Source organism: Denticeps clupeoides, chromosome 16, assembly GCF_900700375.1.
Source record: "Denticeps clupeoides chromosome 16, fDenClu1.1, whole genome shotgun sequence".
Classification (NCBI taxonomy): domain Eukaryota; kingdom Metazoa; phylum Chordata; class Actinopteri; order Clupeiformes; family Denticipitidae; genus Denticeps; species Denticeps clupeoides.
In genome coordinates, this window is record NC_041722.1 from 5,943,028 (window position 1) to 5,966,130 (window position 23,103).

The 23,103-nt window shown below is 44.5% G+C and overlaps 1 protein-coding gene across 2 annotated transcripts in view; it reads left to right on the forward strand.

The window, feature by feature from the left end:
* LOC114765691 (neuroplastin-like) overlaps positions 1-23,103 on the forward strand; it is a 26,430-nt gene continuing 3,327 nt past the window's right edge. Inside the window, exons 1-9 of one of the 2 annotated variants that reach the window (XM_028956009.1) lie at positions 1-183; positions 311-449; positions 10,046-10,393; positions 13,627-13,810; positions 15,284-15,378; positions 17,434-17,567; positions 18,006-18,279; positions 21,533-21,554; positions 21,642-21,720. In XM_028956009.1, the coding sequence (XP_028811842.1) occupies positions 371-449; positions 10,046-10,393; positions 13,627-13,810; positions 15,284-15,378; positions 17,434-17,567; positions 18,006-18,279; positions 21,533-21,554; positions 21,642-21,702 (1,197 nt within the window). In that variant the 5' untranslated portion in view covers positions 1-183; positions 311-370 and the 3' untranslated portion in view covers positions 21,703-21,720. The remainder of the gene's footprint in view (positions 184-310; positions 450-10,045; positions 10,394-13,626; positions 13,811-15,283; positions 15,379-17,433; positions 17,568-18,005; positions 18,280-21,532; positions 21,555-21,641; positions 21,721-23,103) is intronic. The other variant, XM_028956010.1, reaches the window with a different exon arrangement.

The following is a 23,103-nucleotide window of genomic DNA, read 5'->3' on the forward strand; positions in this document are numbered from 1 at the left end:
GATCTGGCAACCCTGCCCTGAGCCTCAACTGTGGATGCGCGCAGCGACATCGAAGGCTCGCCGAAATCGGATGAAGGCGACTCCTCCGCCGGGGCCCTTTGTCGGCATCCCTCGGTCACCGGGCTTCCACCGCACACCCCCGACTGACTCCTCAAACCAAAGAATCGTCCGGCCGTTTCCAGGGTGCGCCATCTTCACGGACCTGCCCCTGCCCGCGTCCGAAGAAGAAGCCGACGCCTCCTGATTCCGTCCTGTTTGTAACCTTCCCGAAAACTTCATCATCATCTTTTTTTTTTCTTTTCTCGCTCAGTGTTTCCCCCTCCAGCATCTGCGGTTTTTTGGGCCTTGGTTCTCCAGCCGAAGCTGAAGAATGCACCCCGATGCGGCGATGCTGGCGGCGGTCCTTGTGGGAAACTTGCTGCTCCTCCAGCGCGCCTCGGCACAGAACGGTAAGACCGGAGGTGTGACGGCGGCGAGGACGGCTGGCGGCCGCGGAGGAAGGGTGCTTGAAGGGTGGATCAGGGTCGTGGACGGCGGGGTTAAGAGGGTCACGTCGATGATGCGGGCTTCGGCACGATTTACCGCGTTCCCACGTACACCCGCTCTATGACGCTCTATAACGCCAGTCCGTCCGACATCATGCGCTACGTTGTAATGTACAGTTATGCATATGAAGTTATTATAATGTATTCGTCTCCTTTATATCGAGGTAACCGCTGATCTGGCCTTTGAATAGGCCACCATTAGTGCGTTTGACCTCTAGGGGGTTGCCATCTCTTCTCTTTTTTACCCCTTTTCTATTGGCTTACGCACGCTGGGGTGTATCTGTGCTCTGGGGCTGTCAGAATCGAGGAAAAATCCAAAAATATGTGCTTTCAAGACATGCGTTCAGGTCTCACGTCCAATGCTTGTCCAGAGATATATTTTAATGAAATGATGCTGTTTGCTCTCATGCATTACAGCACATATTACACCTCAACTGAATATATTCATATATTTATTTTATTTTTTTTATTGCTTGACATCCGTTCATGTGAACGGATTCATTCACCTTCATCACTAAGGTGCCATCGTCACTGAGCACACAGGTTTTTACCAAGAATGATTTTATGTAATTCGTACTTTGTAATAACAAATCAGTAATTGAAGCATTTTACACGAGTAGCTCCGCAGTGGTTCCAACCCAGCCCCACCTTAATGAATGGTCCCGTGCTGAATGTGATGGGTTGACTGGGTCAGAAGAGATTATCCGGGCACTGGGACCTGCAGGAGTCCTGGAGGAGCTTGTGAGACAGAAACCGCCAACATATTTAAAAAAAAAATAAAAAAATTATTAACAAACTATTATTTCAGACCTGGTAAGATGTCTCGTGCAATAACAGACAAGCACTTTGCGTCAAAGCTGTGGACCCGCTCCCCACACCAACGGCCCCATGTGAAGAATCGTGATCAATTCCAAGGTGAATAAAGCAAAAGTTTAACAAAATTTTTTTTTTTTTATTTTAAATCAGTGACATGAGGCTTTGCTACTGACATTTGGTGGCATTTACGGAAGGTAGGGGGTCTCAGATAAGATAACAGTACCCAGTGTGGAGTGGACAGTAGAATAAATGGACACTTACTCAGTGCTCCTGGTCTTTTCTGTTTATACTCCAAAGGTGCAAAAAAAGAGAAAATTATAACAAACGTATCAGAGACATGCAATAAATGTCCTTCCTTGTCGCTCTACTGTATCTACTGTTAGCTTTTGTTAGTTTCATTTGATAGGTAACTATATATTTAGGGTCACCAGACATGTCTGGTTAGCTCCACAGCGTCTTGGATGTTGTGCATGTGACCGCATTTAATGTCCAAGCAGCCGCTCGCCGGCCAGGCATCCGGATCGAGTGCCGAGCTTCCGCCTCGGACTCGCCTCCCCTTCACTCAGCTGACAATTACTCTTTATCACATTAGCTTTTTTTTTTTTTTTTTTTCATCCAACACTAAATAGACTTGTGAGTCATGCATCATTAATAATTTATGCTAATTGAGTGAGACAAGGTGCGACGGGCCTGTGGCAGGGCTGATATTAGAGGCCAAACCCAGAAATCGTTGACACTGACCGCCGTAATTGACTGATGAGATTCAAGTATTTTAATGAGCCGTGGAATGATGCGGAGATGGTTTGCGCGCCGGCCTCCCTGCTGTATCAGGCTCTTAAAAACACGGTGATGGTGAGATGGTGAAATAACATTCCGCATTCGAAATTAAGAAATGTGTTAATGCGTCATCTTCGGGAGACTCTAGCGATCCCTTAGATCCCATAAATTGCACAGGTAGTGTGTACATTTACATTTACATTTACAGCATTTATCAGACGCCCTTATCCAGAGCGACTTACAATCAGTATTTACAGGGACAGTCTCCCTGGAGCAATTTAGGGTTAAGTGTCTTGCTCAGGGACACAATGGTAGTAAGTGGGATTCGAACCCGGGTCTTCTGGTTCATAGACGAGTGTGTTACCCACTAGGCTACTACCACCCTTTTTGGCCATAGTAGTGGGAGCTGGGTTATTTCGTGAGTTGTGTTCGTTTAGCCGCTGATTCACGTGCGGCCAGGGCACGTGAGTGGTTGGCTACGGCTTGATCGTCTAGACACTGAGCTTCTGATGCCTCGTAAGTATGCCATTGTTTGCCAAAGCCCAACTGTATGCATTCCGGACCCCGCCACGGCATCCAGAGAGGGCTGCTGCCGGCTGGCGCCGCACTTCACAGCTCTCCGGCGGGCGCGTGCCGCGGCAGATTTTGAAGCCGATGCCGGGCGCCGCTGTGTCGTGGGCATGTAACACCCTCCGCGCCGGCGTGTCCGTTTTATTAACGGCATAACCACATCGCAGCCGTAAATGATGCTGGATGTTTTCTGACGAGTTGGCGAAAGAAGTGCGATAATCACTATCATCCCAAATTAATTAGGTTGCGCTGAGCAATTGCACAGTGGCGAGAGATTATGCGGCGCGCGTGTATGGGTGGGCCGCCGGGTGTCAGATTCAGCAACAGATATCTGCAGGACTGTAAATAGCATTTGCTCCGTTCTGCTGCACGTTTCTATTTTTAGGGCCAAGACACTGAGTGGGGAACTGTGGCTTTAATGTCCTTTTGTGACAGCGAATCCATTAACTCTTAGATCACTGCATGACTGGACATGGAAAATACCTCTGTGTGGATCTAGGGGGGGGGCACTATACTGCACGTGAAGGGGCTGAAAATCAGCCCATCTGATAAGGATCCTTACGGTGTTGGACCATGCCTAATCTTCCTTCATGAACAATTCACCAGCCTGGGTCTGAGAATAGCCTACGCGCAGCTGAGGTCCCTTTTTACGAATAAAAGCACGATAGACCCTGTTATTTGTGACGAGCTGAAAGGTTCTCTCCTTTAAAAAACGAATAATGGTTTATAACGTTCCATCTCAACAGTAAGAAAGAGAAAACATTAGACTTGTAGGCCGTGCATAACCAGACCTAAATATGCCTGGGTTGTAGAAGAAGGGACCGCCGAAGGTAATGCGTTTAAAGCAATGGTGGCCTACTCTCCCACACAGACTGAAAAAGGTACAAGAGCTGCAGGTCACATATAGGTGCTGTTACCACAGCAATTCTGTTCTAGAAAATTTCTTCTTACTTTGAGCCCGTCCCACAAGAGATTTCCTCAGGACGCGTCTGTAGCTTTAAATGCTAATGAGGAGGAGAGAGGAGGGGCGAGGAGGAGAACGGCCTATAGAAGTTGAGGGGACATTCGCGGAAAAGACGTCGTCAACACCATTTGCCAACCACAACGTTTGGCACGAACAGGAAGGCGTTTTTCCAGAAAAAATTAAATGGCTAGAGTCTCGTGTGATGGAAAAAAATATATATAGCCATTGAAGCCATGATGGTTGGTGGAGATAATGTTTTAGGGGAGGGATGGGAAATTCTCTGGCTGGACAAAGCATGAGAAACGGGAGGTAACCTTTGCCCTTATGACGTTGTATGGGGACAAATTCCAGATCCGACCGTCTGAGCTGCCGCTATCTGAGCGGCGAAGCAGAATGGCACTCTTTACACCTATCGCCATTTCTAGCCACTGCAGGACCATAGACAGGCTAGATTTCATATTAATGTTCAATAAACTTTAAAATGCTATATTTTTTTAATGCTACAATGAAATTGGAGCAAAAGAGAAACTTGTGAGAATAAAACAGCGCTGCCTTTAACAGAAGATTTTGTTGGTAAATGAGAGACAGTAGTGCCACACACTGTGGGTGCCTGATCTGTGCCGTCTGCCCAGTCTGTGTGGGCAGGTGTACAGAGCTTCAGTTTGAAATGTAAAGTCGGGCTGTCACTGTCCATTGATTTTTATCTAATCACTCGTTTATTAACAACTTACAACTAATGCTTGCTATAATGCATGTTTAAAACTAGAGAGACAAGTGTCGGAAAGAGACCCAGGCAGTACACACTGCCCTGAAGGTGTCAATGGAGGCGCTACTCATTTAAATGAGGTGACTTCGTACGAGGCTGAACTGAATTGTGGGTCCATTGTCTCGTGTTCATTGCGGTCCATTCGTGCAATTTTCTCTGTGAACACGTTGGCCAATCAGTCGCATTTATGCAAATGACCTAGCTAGTCAAATTTCCAGTCAGTCGGCCGTGTTGATTGCGGGTTAACCTGGATATGTTGTCGTGAGCGAGAAACAAAGACGGTCTGGCAGACACAGTAAACGAAACGTATCTCCGTTAAAAACCGAGCTTCACTCCTATCCATATTACCTGTTCTCATTTTACGAGCGTTTTAAAGCAGTTTTCTCCTTTTCCCTGTCAGTGTTTATCATCTCTAATAGGGTTAAGGAGGCATCCCAGTGTCCGACCCCCTCTTCGCTCCACCCTCTCCGTGGGTTAATGAGGGAGTAATATTTGCTAGAAGCGGATTTGCACATTGAGCCAATGAGGAGGTTATTAGGGTTTCATCCTTGTTAGGAATTGGTCCCTCACATCATGCATTAAACCAGGTCTCCAGAGGCTGGAAAAAAGACCCCTGTTCACAGCCATCATTTCAGGGTTTGAATTAGATATATGAAACTTTAACCAAAGCAAAAATACGTTTTGCCAAATGTTGCCCTGTCCACTTGCATTTCATTTTTTTCCGATGAGACTTCCTGTAATGGCAGAGGCTCATGCAATAGGAAGGACAGGCGTTTAGCTCGGATGATGTTACGGTTGCATTGTAGACAGATGAGGTTACTGATATTGTAGAGTTGCTTTCAATGTATATTGAAAATATTGAAATATATATGTGTATATATATATTTCTTTAATGTGCAGAGTTGCTTTAATCAGGAGGCATAAATGCACATGCCCTACAAGTCACCCACATGTTTAACCAGGGAAGGGTCCGTGGGGACTGTGCTACCTGCTCGGGATGCTGGGGGCCATGGAGGCTGGATGGCGCTGGCAGGCTGCAGGGTGACGTATGCTGTGCTCCCAGCTCTCGGGGGAAGGCTCTGTTCTCTCAGTGCCGGAGCACACCGAGGGCTGTCATCCATGTGTGTGTGTGTGTGTGTGTGTGTGTGTGAGAGAGCTCTAATCCAGCACCATGCTTAAGCCCAGATGTGCCTTGCTAACTCGGCGATGCTGCGACCTTCAAGTTGCCTAATGAGACAATTGAAAGGCTCCATTCTGACAGGGAATTTTGTAGGCTTTAGTGGCGGATTTGAGCTCCTGCCACGTTCAGTTTCATTTCATTTTAAACACCCTTCTCTGAGCACTATCTGTATTCATAATTCATTTTTGTGGCATATTTATTGATCAGAGACTCATTAATGGCGAAGCATCCAAGTCTGCTAGATTTTATTGCATTCATTCCTCCATTTTTCGAAACCACCTCGCCCACGTCAGGGTTAAGCTTGATCTGATCACTACCACCTACAGACTCAACCATCCTCTGTGTTTATTTCCTTCCTAATATCTCCTCCTTAGTAATGACACATATGATGTAGGCTTGTCACCATACTGAAATTTCAAACTCGATACCAATACTACTTTTGCACAAACACAGGGCTTTTTAACCAATTTTTTTTGCTAGATTTGTCGCGCTTTTCGCCGTGGTCTTTTCCACATCTTTTTGTTTCCCTCGTTCATCTGCTCTTGCTTTTGATATTTTCTAGTGAGCTTGGTGCTGCAGAATTAATGCTGGACCAGCTTTCGGCTGCTGCCATGTTTAAAGTGTGTGTCTCATGTAAACACCGGGTCCTCCAGGTCGCCGGAGGGAGGGCTGCCCGCTGTAAAGAGATTTCCATGAACCGGAAGATGCAAAACGATACCAGTGCCAATCGCAATCAAAACCAATACTAAAGATTGGGATCAATTAGTATCTGAGAATCAAGCTTTTTTTTACAGCATTAATATGTTATTATGATCAAAGCTTGAGGGTGTCATTATAGATCTGAAATTGCACTTTTTTTCATATATTTGTTACCAAATGGCGACACAACAGGAGATCCTAATTTAGCACTTGCCGTACCACTTCCCATGACAGAGGACAGCTGTTGTAGGTTTAAGTTAAAAATCAGACAGGAAAATAACCCATCTGTCATGTAACACAAGTTAAAAATATGTCGCAGCTCAGAACCGGAATCGGTGATGAGTATTCCCGCGGTAACGAGAGTGCAGACAAACAGGAGCAGGGGAGGAAGGAGGAAAGGAGAACGAGCTTCCGGATCTTCACATCTTCGTACCTTCATATCTTCTACATAACGAGGGGTATGCAATGAGGCCATACACTGCTCACGTCCCACAGACCAATACGAATTTTTCAGCGTATTTGAAATAATTTGCATAGTTTCTGGGGAATCTTTACACACCACAAATATCAATATCTGGGAACCTCAATATGTCTTAGTCCGATCATTCAAAAAAGGATTCACAATACTAAAAAAGCACAGTTGGTGTGTTAAAAAGGCAAAATAACATATCCGTCATCATTCCATATCAGTCCTTTTTGTATTGGACCATTATTGAACACCTCCTGCAGGTACAGTTCATTTAACGCAATAACAGGCCCAGTGGTTTATTTATTATTATTTCATAATTATTACATATTCTTTCATATTTTGTCAGATTTTTTGAGAATGGGCTCTCTCTCTGTCTCCCTTGGCATGTGAGGGCCAGATCATTGGGCTGCTGTGTTTTTTAATGATGATGGAGAGAATTGCGTGTAACCGCATCAGACGTGTCAAAAGAGGCAGCAACATTTTAATAGCGGGAACGCAAGCAATCTGTTCAAATATGAAGTCCATCACATTCAGACAGATAAATGCACAGTTTTTTTTTTTTTTTTTTTACTGCCTAGCACGCGATTGATCTGTAACAGCCTGGAGTATTACAGAAGTATTGCTCTGGGGTTTGAGTGTCTTTGAAAATAACATGGACGTGCTCTGCCAGTCTCCACCTTGCTATGGTGCATTTTATTTATTTATATCTGTAGGTCAGACCCATGCGGGCAGTAAAAAAAAAATTGCCATTAATTTATTTGATGAGTTAGCACATTCATTTTGGCAGCCTTAGTATGTAAAACTAATTTTTGCTGATTTTATGCTCACTTGATGCATGAGCTGATAAAATGATTATGTCTGATGATGTTTAATCTGGGTCTCATCTTGGCAACATGACCACTGCCAGTGAACAAACAGCTAATTAATGACCGTGTTCATGAACTGTCTGTGCCGATTGATGCTTAGCGCATTTTTCGGTGTTAAATGTTGCTCTAATGGCTCATTTATTGGCCTTCTGGTCTTTTGGAGGACTCCTGGCGCAGTGATGCAGGGTGCTGTTCCGGGAGGAGGGACAGTCGGTTGTATCTGGTGTGACCGCACCCTGTGCCAGGGCCTGAGGTGTGGTCAGTGTTCTGGAACATAATGTCCACGTGTGATCAGAGGTGGGCTTTTTGATTCAATTGGCTTGCATGATGTGGGCGGGGAGTGACAACATTGAGCGATTTTGACCTTTCTGAGCAGCCAAATGTGACCTACAGAGATGCAACCCTCATGTCTCTTACTAACTATGCCTAGGCGTATGCACAAGAACAATATTCTGACCTTTCAGATATAGTTGTTATTATTAATATTGAGAATAATTTTTGAATAAAATTACTGTTATATAGGTGAAGATGTGAGCCTGGTGTTGGTATAATATATGTATCACTTGCTCCATTAATAATAATGAATGAACACACACACCTACAATTTCAACTCAAAGGTTGAAGGTCAAATGGGTTAAATCCTCTTGATTCTTCTATCACCTTCTTTTTATCTGATATTTTTTATCTGTGTTTGTCTCACAGCTGAACTTCAAAAGAACTGTTTTGTATGAGTTACAACTGTGAGAAATAACGGAGAGCAAGAAGTCAAGCAGGTTGAAGGCTTACCCGGGGATCTGTTGTCAGCGAAGCACCTTGTTATGGTCAGGCCATTCGTGAGTCAGTCTACACACATACTATGTGAGTCAGGGCTCAGAGGAGAGCAGACCTTGGATTGCTCAGCTACGTTACTCACACACACACACACACACACACACACACACTTCCAGAATAAACAAGTGAGATGCTGAACTGAAATCAGACATACTATATATGTACAGTACTTTGCAATATACTCATGAAAACAAAAACCAACACACAAAAAATTAAAATCTGCACTAATTACATTTTGTGTATAGCAAGAGAGACTCTTATCTTTTTGTTCTCCGAACATCAATTCAATATTGTTTGCCATCTGTAGAAAAAGTCTTGTAGGGGATTATTCGCTAGTGTACACTTTATATTACAGCCCTTGTTACATTAAAACACCTTTACAGTACATATAATACAAATACAGAACATGGTATTAAATCCATTAATTTTTTAGGGAGTGTTTAATCTCCTGAATTCACGCATTTTAGTTCCATAGATGCAAATATATGCTAAACCAATATGATTGTTTTTCATTACCCGTGTCCTCAGTTTAGTTGCTATGGCACGCAACTCCAGTTTACACCCACCATCTTTCTCCCAACGGACAGCCAGACTACGTTCGGGCGCACATCACACCTCAGCCAGAATTTAACTCAGCCCCCAGTGTACATGCACTCGCTGTACAAATCCAAACCGCGTATTCAATTTCCTACACACCCCCGGACATCTGAGGGCAGCACCGGCCCAGTAAAAACAATCATGCTGATGCCCCACGAATGCTATTGATCTGAGTGTTGATTTATTTTTTCCCATAGAGCGTCCCGAATGGAATGGGGATTTTAGAAACGTAACGTTATTTGTAAGAATACTGTGAAAATTGTCTATTTCATGCTCCATTGTTAGCTGGGCAACATACAACAGACAAAATAGGAAAATTTACAGCTGACACCCTCCCTCAACCATAGAGCCCCTACAGTAAAAAGGAAAAACCTTGGAAGGAACCCCCTCCCTCCAGGTAGGATGAGTCTACTGTAGGGGGAGTTCAGGGTGCTGGTGACTAACAGGCTTATCAGGCTGATGTTTGTATAATTCACCAGGGGGGTTATATTTAAGGATGTGCAGATGGGCCCTTCAGACTTTGGTGAAATCAGCATATGATGCAATTTATCTGCACAAAAGTGCGGCACATTATTTTGTAAACGTAAAGACCACTGGCTCCTGAAGGTCAGATGGGGGTGGATGCGCCTGGCTTATCTCCAGGGAGCCGGTCGCGGCTGTGCGAGGTCACATTGAAGAGCGAGGTGCCGATAGAGGACTGGAGGACGAGGTGGTTGCCGGGTGGGCTTCAGTGGGCCATTAACCCGTAACACATTTCCACTTCTTCTCCTGGATTCTTGCTTCAGATTCTTAATTCAACTGCTTTACTCATATGAGTTTCTGGCTGCTTGTTCTTTCATTTACTTTGAATCATTTTATTGATCCAGTTTGATTTACCCTACTGCATTCCCTCTTCATCCCCTCCCTCCCTCTCCCTCCTCCACCCGCCCCGCCCCTCTCCCTCTCCGCACATTCTTCTTCTTCAGCTGGGTTTGTGAAGTCGCCCATGTCTGAAACTAAGCTCACGGGGGATACCTTTGAGCTGTACTGCGACGTTGTCGGTAACCCCACGCCGGAGATCCAGTGGTGGTACGCTGAGATCAACCGGGCCGACTCCTTCAAGCAGCTGTGGGACGGCGCCCGCAAGCGGCGCGTGTCCATCAACACGGCCTACGGCGCCAACGGCGTGAGCGTGCTGGCCATCACGCGCCTCACGCTGGAGGACTCCGGGACCTACGAGTGCCGGGCCAGCAACGACCCGCGCCGTAACGACCTGCGGCAAAACCCGGCCATCACCTGGATCCGCGCTCAGGCCACCATTTCCGTTTTGCAGAGTGAGTGGGTCTATGTCCTGTAGTACGTAGAGATTGAACCCCCCCCCCTTCCCCCACCAACACCCTCCACCCCCAACCCAACCCCAAACACAACTCTGCTCTTTGTTTCAGCACCAAAAATGTCGAGATCTCCTCCTACGCGCCTGCCATTGTTCAGTCTGAGTACAAATAAAACAAAACACCAACAAACCCCTTCTCTTGTCATTTGAAGAATTTTATTGTTAGAATTTTTTATGTTTTTTTTTATGTTTTTTTTTTTAAATCCAGAACAGACAAAAAAAGTCATTTTTTTTTACCCCTCTTCCCAGTTTTAATTTTATTATGGTCATTTTCATTTTGATCTGACATTGAACGTGCACCCCCCCCACCCCAATTTTGAGGATTCACTGAATTCAGTAGACAATTCAGCCCCTCCCCCCCTGCCTCTCGCTGTGGATGACCACAAACCCAGTATCCGTTCTTCTCTACCCCACCCACCCCAGCTGTCCCTCCCAACATGAACGTCACCCCCCCGGCTCTCCTGTACTTCCTCTGTGGCTTCCTGTCTCACGTGTCTCCTAGCTGTCTACTTGTTTATTTTTAACCTGCTTCTTATTTCTGTAGTTGAATGTGATTTTTTTTTTTTTTCCTTTTCCCGTCGCTCATTTACCCTTTTTCCCTGTTCATGCCTTCTGTTGCGTTGTGTGTGTTTTTTTATTTACTTCAAAGCCCACTGCAGTCTACAATCCCTGTGTAACCTGTAGGCCTCACAGCGCTTTGAAGGTGTTCTGTGCCATTTTGGTTTTTCCCTCTATGTGCTTGTTTCCTGGTGAAGGGTGGAGGGGAACGTGAGAAGAAGACACAAGGAAGGGTCCATCCTGGTTTAACCTGCCATAGTAAAAAAACAAACAAACAAAAAGGCCACCACAGACTGCGTCCTATCGCAGTGCTTCATCAATGCCACAAACCGCCATTGTTTACTCCTCTGTGGTATGGAATGACCCTCACATGGTCCAAGGAGGACTGTTTGTGTGTATCTGTCCTAAACTGGAGGGAAGCAGAGTAGCTCCGGCGATCAGTCTTTTTACGGACTCGCCCGCGTAAGACCTTGTGCCTTCTTTTTTGCCTTAGTCGTGTGTATGTGTAGTTCCATCAGTAATGACATTATATACACATGTCAGCCCGAGTGTGTTTGGGGTCAGTGCTTGGTGGAACGGACCCCATCACCCCATGAACTGAGTCACTCTCTTGCAGTCAAAATGCTGCAAAAAAAAGGCATTCATGCAGTGCACTTAATTCACCTGCGGAAACAAACGGTCAAATGGACCATGTCATGGTTGACCTTTATTTAGCACAAAATTGACTTTTACAACTTTCCCATCAACTTACGTCCATCACTGAGTGTGAAAAATGCCTTTAAAGACACCACATATTCTGTCATTACTGAGACGCAGTGTACATATAAATATATACATGCTGTACACATTATGACATGTATATAACATGCTATACATGAAGAGAGCAATGGAACTGGAATGTATAGTTTGTAACGTAGAGACGTGTTACGATATGTACTGTAGTTCTGTGTAGTTCCTGTGATTGTGACTACATCTGTTGTGTAGAACTTGTTAACCCTGACTGATGTTAACAGAAACAATGGTGTATGTGTTTGAACATGATCTTAGCCTGATGTATGAAGTCTGGCCTTTTAAGAACTCTGGATGCAAATGTTCTGTCCACAGTGGCCACGCCCTTTTATCGACGTCACTGGATGCCACTGTTCCACCTGCAGTTTTGTCTGGTAAAGGAATCATGCCGAAGCGAGCCTGGCAGCATTAATTTTTTTTGTGTCAACAGGAAACATCAGACCCCAGCGCTGCTGGCCAAGTAGGTCTCCGTGGAGACGCAGTTTAATTCATAGGGCAGGTCGCAGGAGCCAGAGGCATAAAAAAGGGAGAAAAAAGCAGTTTACTGATCCTCCATTTCTCCTTTTTTCTTTGAGCAGGTGCCCTCCAAATGACCTTGGTGGAAAGCAAAAGGCTTGAGCCTTCAAACAAACTGATGTGCCTTTCTGCCGTAGCTATTAGCTTTCTGAATGCTGTATTGTTCGTGTCTTTGTGTGCTGTGAAAATGCGGCACTAGAAAGAGTGAGAGATTAAGTGTGTGGGCTTTTTTTTATGAATGAGTGAACAGGATGATGGAGGGGGAAGCTGAGACTTGGGTTACTGCTGACAAGTGAAGGTCAGAGAGGAGGAAAATAAAAGAGATGAGGAAGCAAGTTGGCAAAATAAATATATATAGTAAAAGAAAGACATGATATGAAGAGAGAGGAAGACTCTGGACATATAGGTCCATAGGGGAACTTGCCTTATATGACACTCCAGAGGTCAGTTATGTCAGAGTCCAGTCCATCAACCAGTGGCAAAGTGAGCACGCTCCTCTTCCCGCTGTCTTTCAGGGGGGTTCCTCAGAAGCCCCGCCCCGAGGCGCAATGGGAGGAGCTCTGTGAAGCTTTTGCCTGCAGACAGCGTAACAGGCTGGCTGTACACTTGCTTGGAGGGACTATTCTGATTAATAAGCACATAAACATCGGCGGCACTGTCTAATTAGTCGTCGTGGCTCGATGACCTACTTTTGTTTGGCTCCACTTTGGGTGCGTCATCTTGCCCTCAGCCCAACTTTTTACTTACATTTTTTTATTAAGCAGGTTACACTTGTATCATCTTGTATCCTCTCCTTATGTTTTCTATTATCACTAAAGATTTGCCCTTGATGGTGTTATTCTTCCTGTAACCCTAAAGTCAACTATTTACGAAAGATTATTACCAAAAACACCATGTCATGAATATTTTAATTGACCAAATATACCCTAAATATGGAAAAACTAACTGCATATGTTTCTGTTTGTAGGAAATTGAATCTCCCTAGATAGTATCTATCTATGCTATCTATGGGTAAGGTGAATGTGGCATATTACATATTATTATTATTCATATTATTCTTTGTCCATAATCTATGATACACTTGGGTATTTCAGTATAGATTTATAAATGCAGTGATCACTATGCTTTGCTTATCCATAAAATTTGGATGGCTTATGTTGCTCTCATTTGTGCCATATGATTTGCTGCCTTTTTGTCTATGTTTATGGTGTACACAGTTCTTGTTTCCTACACAGGTCTCATCAAAGGACACAGGATCAAGTATCAAGATCACATTTTTTTTGATTAACAGTGGCTCCTTTGCCTTTCTAGAACCCAGAATCGATGCCTCTGATCAGGTGGTCTTGGTCCATGAAGGCTCCCACTCCACAGCCTCCCCGGTTACTCTACAGTGCAACCTGACAACAACACACAACACCCACACAGGAAGTTTCTGGATGAAGAACCAGCAAGAGATCCCTGGTACACGGAGAGACCCGAAGAACACAGAGTACAGGTGTGGGTCTTTCTGTGCGTACTGGTAGAGAAATAAGTCACTTTTGTTTCAGTCACTCAAACAAAAGTCACTCAGTTTTGCATAAAACTGAGGCGCACGCTCTGGATTGCTGGTGTTATTTGTGCGTGTCCTTTAAAATGATCATTTTAATGCTTAAAGGCTTTGTGACTCACTGATTTCCTAGATGTCTGTTGAGCAACCATGGCAAGCAAGAGTAGGTAGTAATGATTAATCGTTACATTAATCACATTTATTTATATTTATTCAGACTGTCTTTTTTCCCCTAATACACCGTAATTTGATGCATTATGACTCATGAAACACTTAGCATGGCTTGACCTACTAATAGCACATGCTCGTATGTGTCACTATATTTTGTAATTAGTTCCCATTCAGCCTATAATTTAAAGCATATTTGATTATTATTAACATATACAAGGTGATTTAGGTATGTTGATTATTACAGAGTGTATAGATTCACACCTTGATTATGCCGTATGCAGAGCTATAGCTATGGCTTTTTAACCCCACACTAACTGTCACAAAATGTCACAACAACTCACCTTAAAAAGGATGGGACGATAGATCAGTGGGAAACGTTTATCTGGGAAACCAGGCTTTCACTGATTGGCCTAGCGGTTAAGGACCCGTAATCAGAAGGGTCACACACTGCTCCCCGGGCGCCTGTCATGGCTGTCATGGCTTTCATGGCCGGGTGCCTGTCATGGCTGCCTACTGCTCACTAAGGGTGATGGGTTAAAATCAGAGGACACATTTCGTTGTGTGCTGTGCTGTGTATCACATACACTTCATTTTAAATTAGCATTTATTGTACTATTGTAATTTCATTCATTTATTATTGTAATTAAAATTTTACATTAATTCTGAAGCTTCTAAATGAAAACTGTGTTCAAAAGTTTGATAACACTAATATATTCTTAAGACCTACAGAAACAATTATATGGCTCTAATGTACAAGACCCAACAAGACTGTCGATATAATGTTAAATTCCGAAAACACTAAAGCATACATCTTGCAGAAAGACTTTTTTGTCAAAATTAAAATGTGCATTGTGTTCTGTGCCAGTGGTAGGTGGTCCCATTAGCAGCACCAGCCTTTATGAGGGCAGCCCCCTCTATCTGAGCGGCATGCCCACGCGCCGTCGACACTCTCAGGCAATTTCCTGTCAAACTCGGTGTCAGTAATCCTCCAGTGGCTGACGTGACAGGAACAGACAGACCTAACCCTCCCTGGGACAAAGCAGTGCAGTGTAAATCGGAAAACTGCTCTCCCAGGATCCAGGCAAAAAAAGAATAAAAAAATATATGTATATATAGCATTCTAATTTTATGTACACATCTGTGTGGGTGGAAGAGCACAGACCAAAAAGAGAGCTGCTGCTGTTTGATTGGAAAACAAAAAAAAAGAAAGAATAAACTCTTCTTTTTTTTTTTTCCTTTTTCTTTTTGTAGACTGAACAAACCGCGGGCGGACGATGCTGGCGAGTACATGTGCGTGTACACCTTCGATAAGGCACCCAATGCTAATGCTAGCATTGAAGTGAAAGGTAAATTACACACCGTGATGCGACATGACTAAGCGTGTGGGCGGGGCTAATCCCTCCCCTCAGCAATGTATTCGTTCCTCAGCTGTTGTGAGCTTAGAAGCCACGATGGAACCTGAGCCCATTTCAGTTACTTCTGTTTTGGTCCAATGGCTGATTATCAGTGGGACCCTTCTTCTTCTATCTGGTCTTCTCTGGTGGGCTTGGGTAGACCGTAGCTGAGCCAAAGGCGGCCTACAGACGACCGCTGTCACCCCGAGCGCCCGTCAACATCCCTACGCCTCATTACACATGATATTTTCGAAACGTGTGCTTGTTTTTATGTATTCCGCTAATTTGTTTTACACTTGACATTTCTTAGTTACAGAGGTCACATGTGCTGGTTCCAGAACAAAAGCTTGCAGAAAAGTCCACAGTTTAGAGCAACAGAGTGGCTCCCGATAGCAGCACAGACTCATGGGAGCCTGTGGAGGATGCGCTTGTCGACACGCTTTCCACGGTTAAGCCAATTTGTTTTGACACCGCCATCGTGCATACTGAGCATGCCCCGACCGTTATGTCAAAGCTGTCTTAAGTGTTGCCTGGTTGCGTAACGATGATGCGATGTCCGCTCTGGTTTGCTGGCTCGCCTCCTGCCCGCCCGTGGGATGACATGGCTCCTGCGTGCCTAATGCCCCCCTCCCCCAACGCGCACGCTCTCCAGAGAAGCCGGCAGCGCACATCACCAACCGCGCCATCCTGGTTGCAACTGGCTGGCAAACCGGCGCGTCCTCATTGCGACCGGACTCGGCCCCTTAGCTGCGTTTGTCTCAGGACAAAAGGTCCGGGCAAGTGCGAGTCTGTCTGTCTGTCTGTCTGTCTGTCTGTCTGTGCCACTTCGTTACCGGTCTACTCACTGTAAGCGTGTGAACGCATGTCAGCTCTGTGAACAGCGCCTGCTGCTGAGTGTGTGCATGGCGGTGTGAGTCCATGTGGATGAGTGTGTGTGTGTGTGTGTGTGTGTGCACTGTGCTCCCCCTAGGATGTAGTGTCCTTGGCACTCCCAGCTCCCAGGCACAGAGCTGGGAGGCAGCAGATGGAGGCTTGTGAGATGGGGTGGGATTAGAGTGCTGGATCCTGGCCTGGCCTTTTCTAATGGCAGCAGTTTATTGTCCACAATGATAATCTGTCCTGAGCATGCATGTTTCCTTTTCTTTTTTATTCACGGTCGGCGGGGGGTTTGCAGGAGGTAAGGGCCGGCCGTGGAGCCGCCACTGATTGAATAAGTAGAAACGGTTCATTCGTACAGGAAAACACGTTCTTATCGGCCAGAACCATACCCCCGACTCCCCCAATTAACGTTATCTACCTCCATCTCGTGTGCACAAACACGAACGAGCCTCCATTAAGGGTGCGAATGCTGGAGAGTGCCCAGAGAGAGCGTGTAATAGAGACAGCGCTCTGTTTGGGTGCCGCGCGGTTACTATCCAGTCAGAGATTAAGTGTGCAAGAGATAATGCGGCTCCCATCCTCCTGACCGCGCCTGTTGGCAGGCACGTGTACTTCGTAATTACAGATGGGTGATGTCACCCAGCCACGAGGCCACGCCCCTGCGGCCGTCGGTGCTCACTCTGCCCGCCGCCCCCTGATCCTGCTTAATTGCATGGAAGGAATTACCGTAATTTCAGGAATTAGCAAAAGGCTGCAGCGGTTGTTCGGCCTACTGTGGGGCCAGAGAGCTCACTTTCTGTTGCCCAGCGGGACGTCCCTCGGCGACCGACCGACCAACCGAACGTGGCGGGACGTGGGTTCCTCGGAGCCGCGCAGCATCCTGCTATACACTCCAAGTGATTATGGGGCACTTTAATTACTGGCCGTCAAGCTAATTAACCGACTCTCCGTCGTCCCTCTCTAGTTCACTTGTCTGTAGAGAGAACACATTGCTTTCATTTTACTGGCACGTGTAATAGCGATATGATGAATATTATATACTGTTTTTCTCATCAACACGCACTAAAAAAGCTTTCTATCTATCGTCCATGAAGTACCTAATCTCATTTTTCCCTCTTGTCCTCCCAGCTGCTCCGGAAATCATCAGCCACAAGCGGAGCGAGAATAAAAACGAGGGAGAGAGCGCGAAGCTGTACTGCAAGTCTGTGGGCTACCCCCATCCCATCTGGACCTGGAGGAAGCACAGAAATGGAGGCTGGAGTGTAAGAGTGTGCATGGCACTCGTTGTCCTTGTCTGAAAGGTTCCCAGGCCCCACCTCAAAATTCCACACGCAGTGGAGAGGTGCAGCTGCTAATGAGATTTTTTTTTTACAAATATTTTAATGTCCTAATTGTTTTGTTTGTGGCTTATAATTGAATTTTTTTTAATAAAATGACACATTGTTTTTGCGATTTTTTTTTTTGCAGCGCCATTTCATTATATAATTATCTATTTATAAGACCATATTTATAAGATTTTCTAAACGTCCAGCAAGAATTTGCTTTCCATGTTTAGGTTTAATGTTTCATGCTTTCAGTCAGGTTTCCCATTAGTCTCTAATTTACAGTTTGAGTTTTTATTTGTGTTTAATTAAATGAATTATGTGTTTTATTGCATCATGACCCGTTTAGATGCTAACACCACCGCCTCCTATTTCCAGGAGATTGACAACTCAACTGGACGGTTTTCAATCATCAACAACGAGAACTACACGGAGCTTTACATCATCAACCTGGACATCAGCACCGACCCTGGCGAGTACGAGTGCAACGCCACCAACGTCATCGGCAACAAAACTGCCAAATCCATCCTGCGGGTACGGAGTCATCTGGCGCCCCTCTGGCCTCTCCTCGGTGTGCTAGCAGAGATCTTCATTCTGGTGGTCATCATCGTGGTCTATGAGAAACGCAAAAAGCCAGACGAGGTGCCCGATGGTAAGCCAAATGCCATTTTATTGCCGCCCCTGTAGATGTCTGGTGTATGAAATGGCTGCCAAGCGCTCCCTCGGTGACGGCAGAAGATACTTCATGCCCTGCTGGTCAGCGTTCCTCCTTTATGCCATAAGGAGAAATCAAAATCGATAGGATTATGAACAATCAATAGCATAACGAACGAGGCGTCCTGTTATTTATTCATTTTTGGAGCTGAGGGTTAACTGGCCTGAACTGGCCTGTGAGGAGACACTGTCTCAGTGGTGAAAGTGCTCCTCAACTTCCTCATGCATCTGCCAGCAGCACCCATAGATGCATGCTAATATGACCTTTATTGTAGCACACAAGGGCACCTTACAACCGGGAGGGGGGTCTGTGGCTAACCTTTAATCAGACCCCACACAGATGAGACTGGAACACTGTTTATTTCCCATCAACTGTCAAGATAATAGGTAGCATTTTTTGGCTTTGTATTGTTTCGTTATGATGTCACTGATGTTGGGGTTGACGTTGTGGATGTTTTAATCTGAGAATTAATTGGATCGATCCAGCGTACATATGATTACCTTCCTAAAATGAACACAACCTATTCCTGTTTGGAGACAGAAAGGACAGCGGTTCACCTCTCCCCCCTCACCTCCCACCTCCCAGTTTGGTACTGTACAACCCAACAGCGCTGTTACAATGCCTCTGCCCTGGGTGGTATTCCAGAACTGTCTGGTACAATTTAGTTCTTTTCAGTGAGTTCATGTGTGCCGAAAAAAAAAGTGAACGAGGAGCTCTCTGTCGCTCACGCACAGTTGTGAGTTTTTTTTTAACGTGGACAACAGAGCAAGATACAGTACTGTGCTCCAGGCAGGAAAATGCAAGCTCACTGCCTGCAAAAAAATTAGGCATAAGTTACAATTTGTCAAGAGCAAAAAACATAACATTGTCTGTCACGTCTTTATACACATGTATACATGATATTTATATTGTATTGAAAATAATATTTTTAGAACATTTTACATTAAACATTTAAAACTTTAAAAATACTCACAAGGGCACCAACTTCTTCTGTGTCTTCAGCTCTTAAATGATTAAGGATTTATTGATATCCTGAAATACATCTCAATTTTGCCCCAAATGTCACTTGCTCATATGCTTTTTACCCCTCAAAATGACCTATTACCTTGAACAAATTATATTTAATATGGATTAATCAACTTAGTCTTTTTCATACAAAAAAAAACCCTTAATGACTCCTTTCTTGCCCTTTTCCTAATAGCATCGTAAACTTAATCGGTGGTAAGTGAGATAACCTGCAGGTCCCCTACCAAACCATGGTGTTAGTGTGTTTATGCAGTGATTTGGTTGTACCTTCCCACCACTGTATACGGTAGTATACAATGATATTGTCATGCGATCACGACGTTTATTCATATATATGGCTTTACGTTTTTAGACATAACTAACAATAACTAACAAGTTGGGGCAGTGGCGGCCTAGCGGTTAATTAACCGGCCCCGTAATTATAAGGTTGCCGGTTCGAATCCACTGAGCAAAGTTCCGTCTCCCCACACACTGCTCCCCGGGCGCCTGTCATTGCTGCCCACTGCTTAGGGTGATGGCTAAATGAAGAGGACACATTTCATTGTGTCACCGTGTGCTGTGCTGCAGTGTATCACAATGACAATCACTTCACTTTCAATCATCTAGTCCAATTCAGATTTAGCCAAGCAACTCAAACCCCTCAATCTCTTTGTCTTTCCATTTCCAGTGAGGCAAGGCGTAATTCCCATTTAGAATTTTTAAATCAGCTTTGTCAATTATTCAGACAAACAGTCAGAATATTTTTTTTTTCTGGTTTGGTGGTTAATGTTGTTTTGAATTTTGTCCACTCCCATTTACTCACCAACTCACCATCCTGTGTAATGTGACAGAGGAAGTAAAGCTTCTTATGAATAAAGAGAATTGGTGGGCGTGGGGGAGGGGGGATTAACCTTTTGTGATTGCTGCAAATTGTATCTGACTTTCGTTTAAGAATGTTACTCTGTTGCCTGTGGGCGAGAAGTGGGACATAGCATGCCCCCCCAAAGTGGTCTGAATAGGATATTCTGCTGGGGGAGGGGCAGATTAAGGTAGATTATATCTGACACAGAATTGAGAACTGTGTTTGACACTGTGTCTGCATAGTCTCTGTCAAACGTGGCCTCTGTGAGTTGTGTGGGTGGGAGTTTGGCTTTTTTTTCCCCCTGTCTGTCCTGAAGACATCTGCCACTTGTGCCATGTACTGAAGTCTGCCCACACACAATGTTCTGGAAATGTATTTCTGTCACATTCATCCCACATTCCTGAAGTATGAAAGTTTTTGATGTGATCATATTTAATTTCTTAAACTACAGTGGATAAATATTTTTTAACTATTGTATGTACATAATTTAACACATTTTAACACAAAAAGTAAATCCACCTCCAAAAGTTTCATTGAAACTTTCTAGAAATATGCAAATCAACAATATTTTTGGAAAATAATAAATGTTTAAAATATTTTTTGTAATTTGATTCTTAAAAAAAGCACAAAAAAAGTTAAACATCTACCTGTTTCAGGTTGCATGAATCATTTCATACACAGTATACATTTGTTTAGTTAGTAGAGGTTATGAGAACTGTGATGCTGTTCTGATGCATAAGACTGTCATATTTGGCTGCATATTTGATGTCTTAAAAGCAAGAGGCATAAACGCTTCCAAGCAGGATAAATTTGGATTATATAAAAGTGTGAAGGAATGATTCAGTACACATCTTCAGCACAGCGACGTTAGATCACCACGTCTGACAGTGAATGCTGCTGTTGGCTAGTGACCTCAGGTTAAGAGATCAGTGGTAAAGAACTGTTGACTCCTGAACCAAAATGCATAAAAACATTGTTGGCTTTCTGCACGGCAACTACATTTCCTAATTGCAAACGGCAGCAAATGAGTACAGGACTACATGACTACAGCAAAGCACCGTCCCCACACACTGCTCCCCGGGCGCCTGTCATGGCTGCCCACTGCTCACCAAGGGTGATGGTGAAAAGCAGAGGACACAATTCGTTGTGTCACCATGTGCTGTGCTGTACATCACAATGACAATCACTTTCACACACTATATTTCTCACATGACAATTACAGCAATAATGCAACAGACTATGTGTGTATAACAGCACAACATGTTGTTGTCCAATATTGTTCTAAAATTCCTTCTTCCTTTCTTTCCTTTGGTTATGGTGAAGATGATGAACCAGCAGGACCAATGTAAGTACCATTAGCTTTTTATGTTCGGTTTTACCCAGTAGTCATTGTCTGTGGTTGTGGATAATTGTGATATTTTTTTTGCCCCAGGAAAACAAATTCTACAAACAACCACAAAGACAAGAACCTGCGACAGAGAAACACCAACTGAGCAGCCATAGCCAGGAAGGTGAGAATGAGACCTGTTCAAACTGCACACCACCCCTACTGATAAATACTCAGTAGGGACTATTGCTTCAAAAAATGTAAAATCGATGCATCGTGGAGCAGATGTGGACGATTCTGCATCGATGCAGTGCAGAACATATTCGATTATATCATGATTGCTGATTTTCTTGCGGTGGCATAAACGCTCTCATTAAAAAGTAGTGCCGGTGGTGACTGTGGCTGTCTGATCTGAGCACAGTGCCGCTTCGCACAGCGGTTAAAGTTGAAATGTGTCGAACTTTGACCGTGTTCGCTCTAAAAGTGGATTTAGATTTGCTACAATGAGCAGAAAAACTGTTGGCATTCAGTCTGCGCTCACCTGAACCAGGCGTTTTTCTGCTGTTTAGATAAGATAAGAGAGAGGTAAGATTAATCTTAACTGTCATTAAGGTGGTTTGTCCTGGTTTTCATTGCCTGATGGCAGAAGCTGGAAGTGCCAATGGCTGAGGTGTAATGTGTCCTGTGAAATGTCTAATGCTTTTTTGCGGCATCGTGAGGTGTAAATTTATGCCAGGATGGGGAGGGGGCAGCCAATTGTTTTTTTCCGCTGACCTGATGACCTTGTCGATCCAATCAATCTATTTATCTTTATTTATATGGCGCTTTTTACATTGTCACAAAGTCCCTAACAAGTAGAACAGTGCTGAAAGCACCAGGTGGGCGAGCCAGAGGCAACAGTGGCAAAAGTCCCTCTAACAGGAAGAAAACCTTGAGAGGAGCCTGGACTCAGCAAGGGGAACCCATCCTTCTCTGGACTTCACGGGATGAAATGCAAATCATGATGGCATTTGAATGTTCCACGTGTGTATTGCAGTCCACGTGTGTATAATGAATTAGTGTGTTAGAGCCCCAGCAGGTCACTATCTGTGTGGGTCAGCATGGAGGTCGGCCATGTCACATGATCACTCCGAACCAGGAAACTGCTGAGTCAGTGAGTGAGTTAGTGATGAGTTAGCAACAATTGAGATTAACTGAACAGAGAACTAACTACTGCAGCGTTACTAATGATGAGGGGACTGTTGTTAAAGGCTAGACTGTGTAAGTAGGTTTTTAGCCTGGATTTAAATACTGATACTGTGTCTGAATCACGTAAATTCCTCTGAAGATCTATAAGCAAATGCTCTATTTCCAGCAGTGACTGTGCGTGTAAGAACCTTGGCTGTTGAGCTAGGAATGCACCTGATTAAGCAGCTCCTTGGTGTTGGAGCTCCAGGTCGGGTCATCCTCCAGCTCAATGCCCAGGAACCTGAACACTGAGACCCTCTCCACAGAAGCTCCATCAATGATGAGTGGCTGGATGTCACTTTTATTTTTCCTGTATTCATCAACAAGCTCCTTTTTTGTG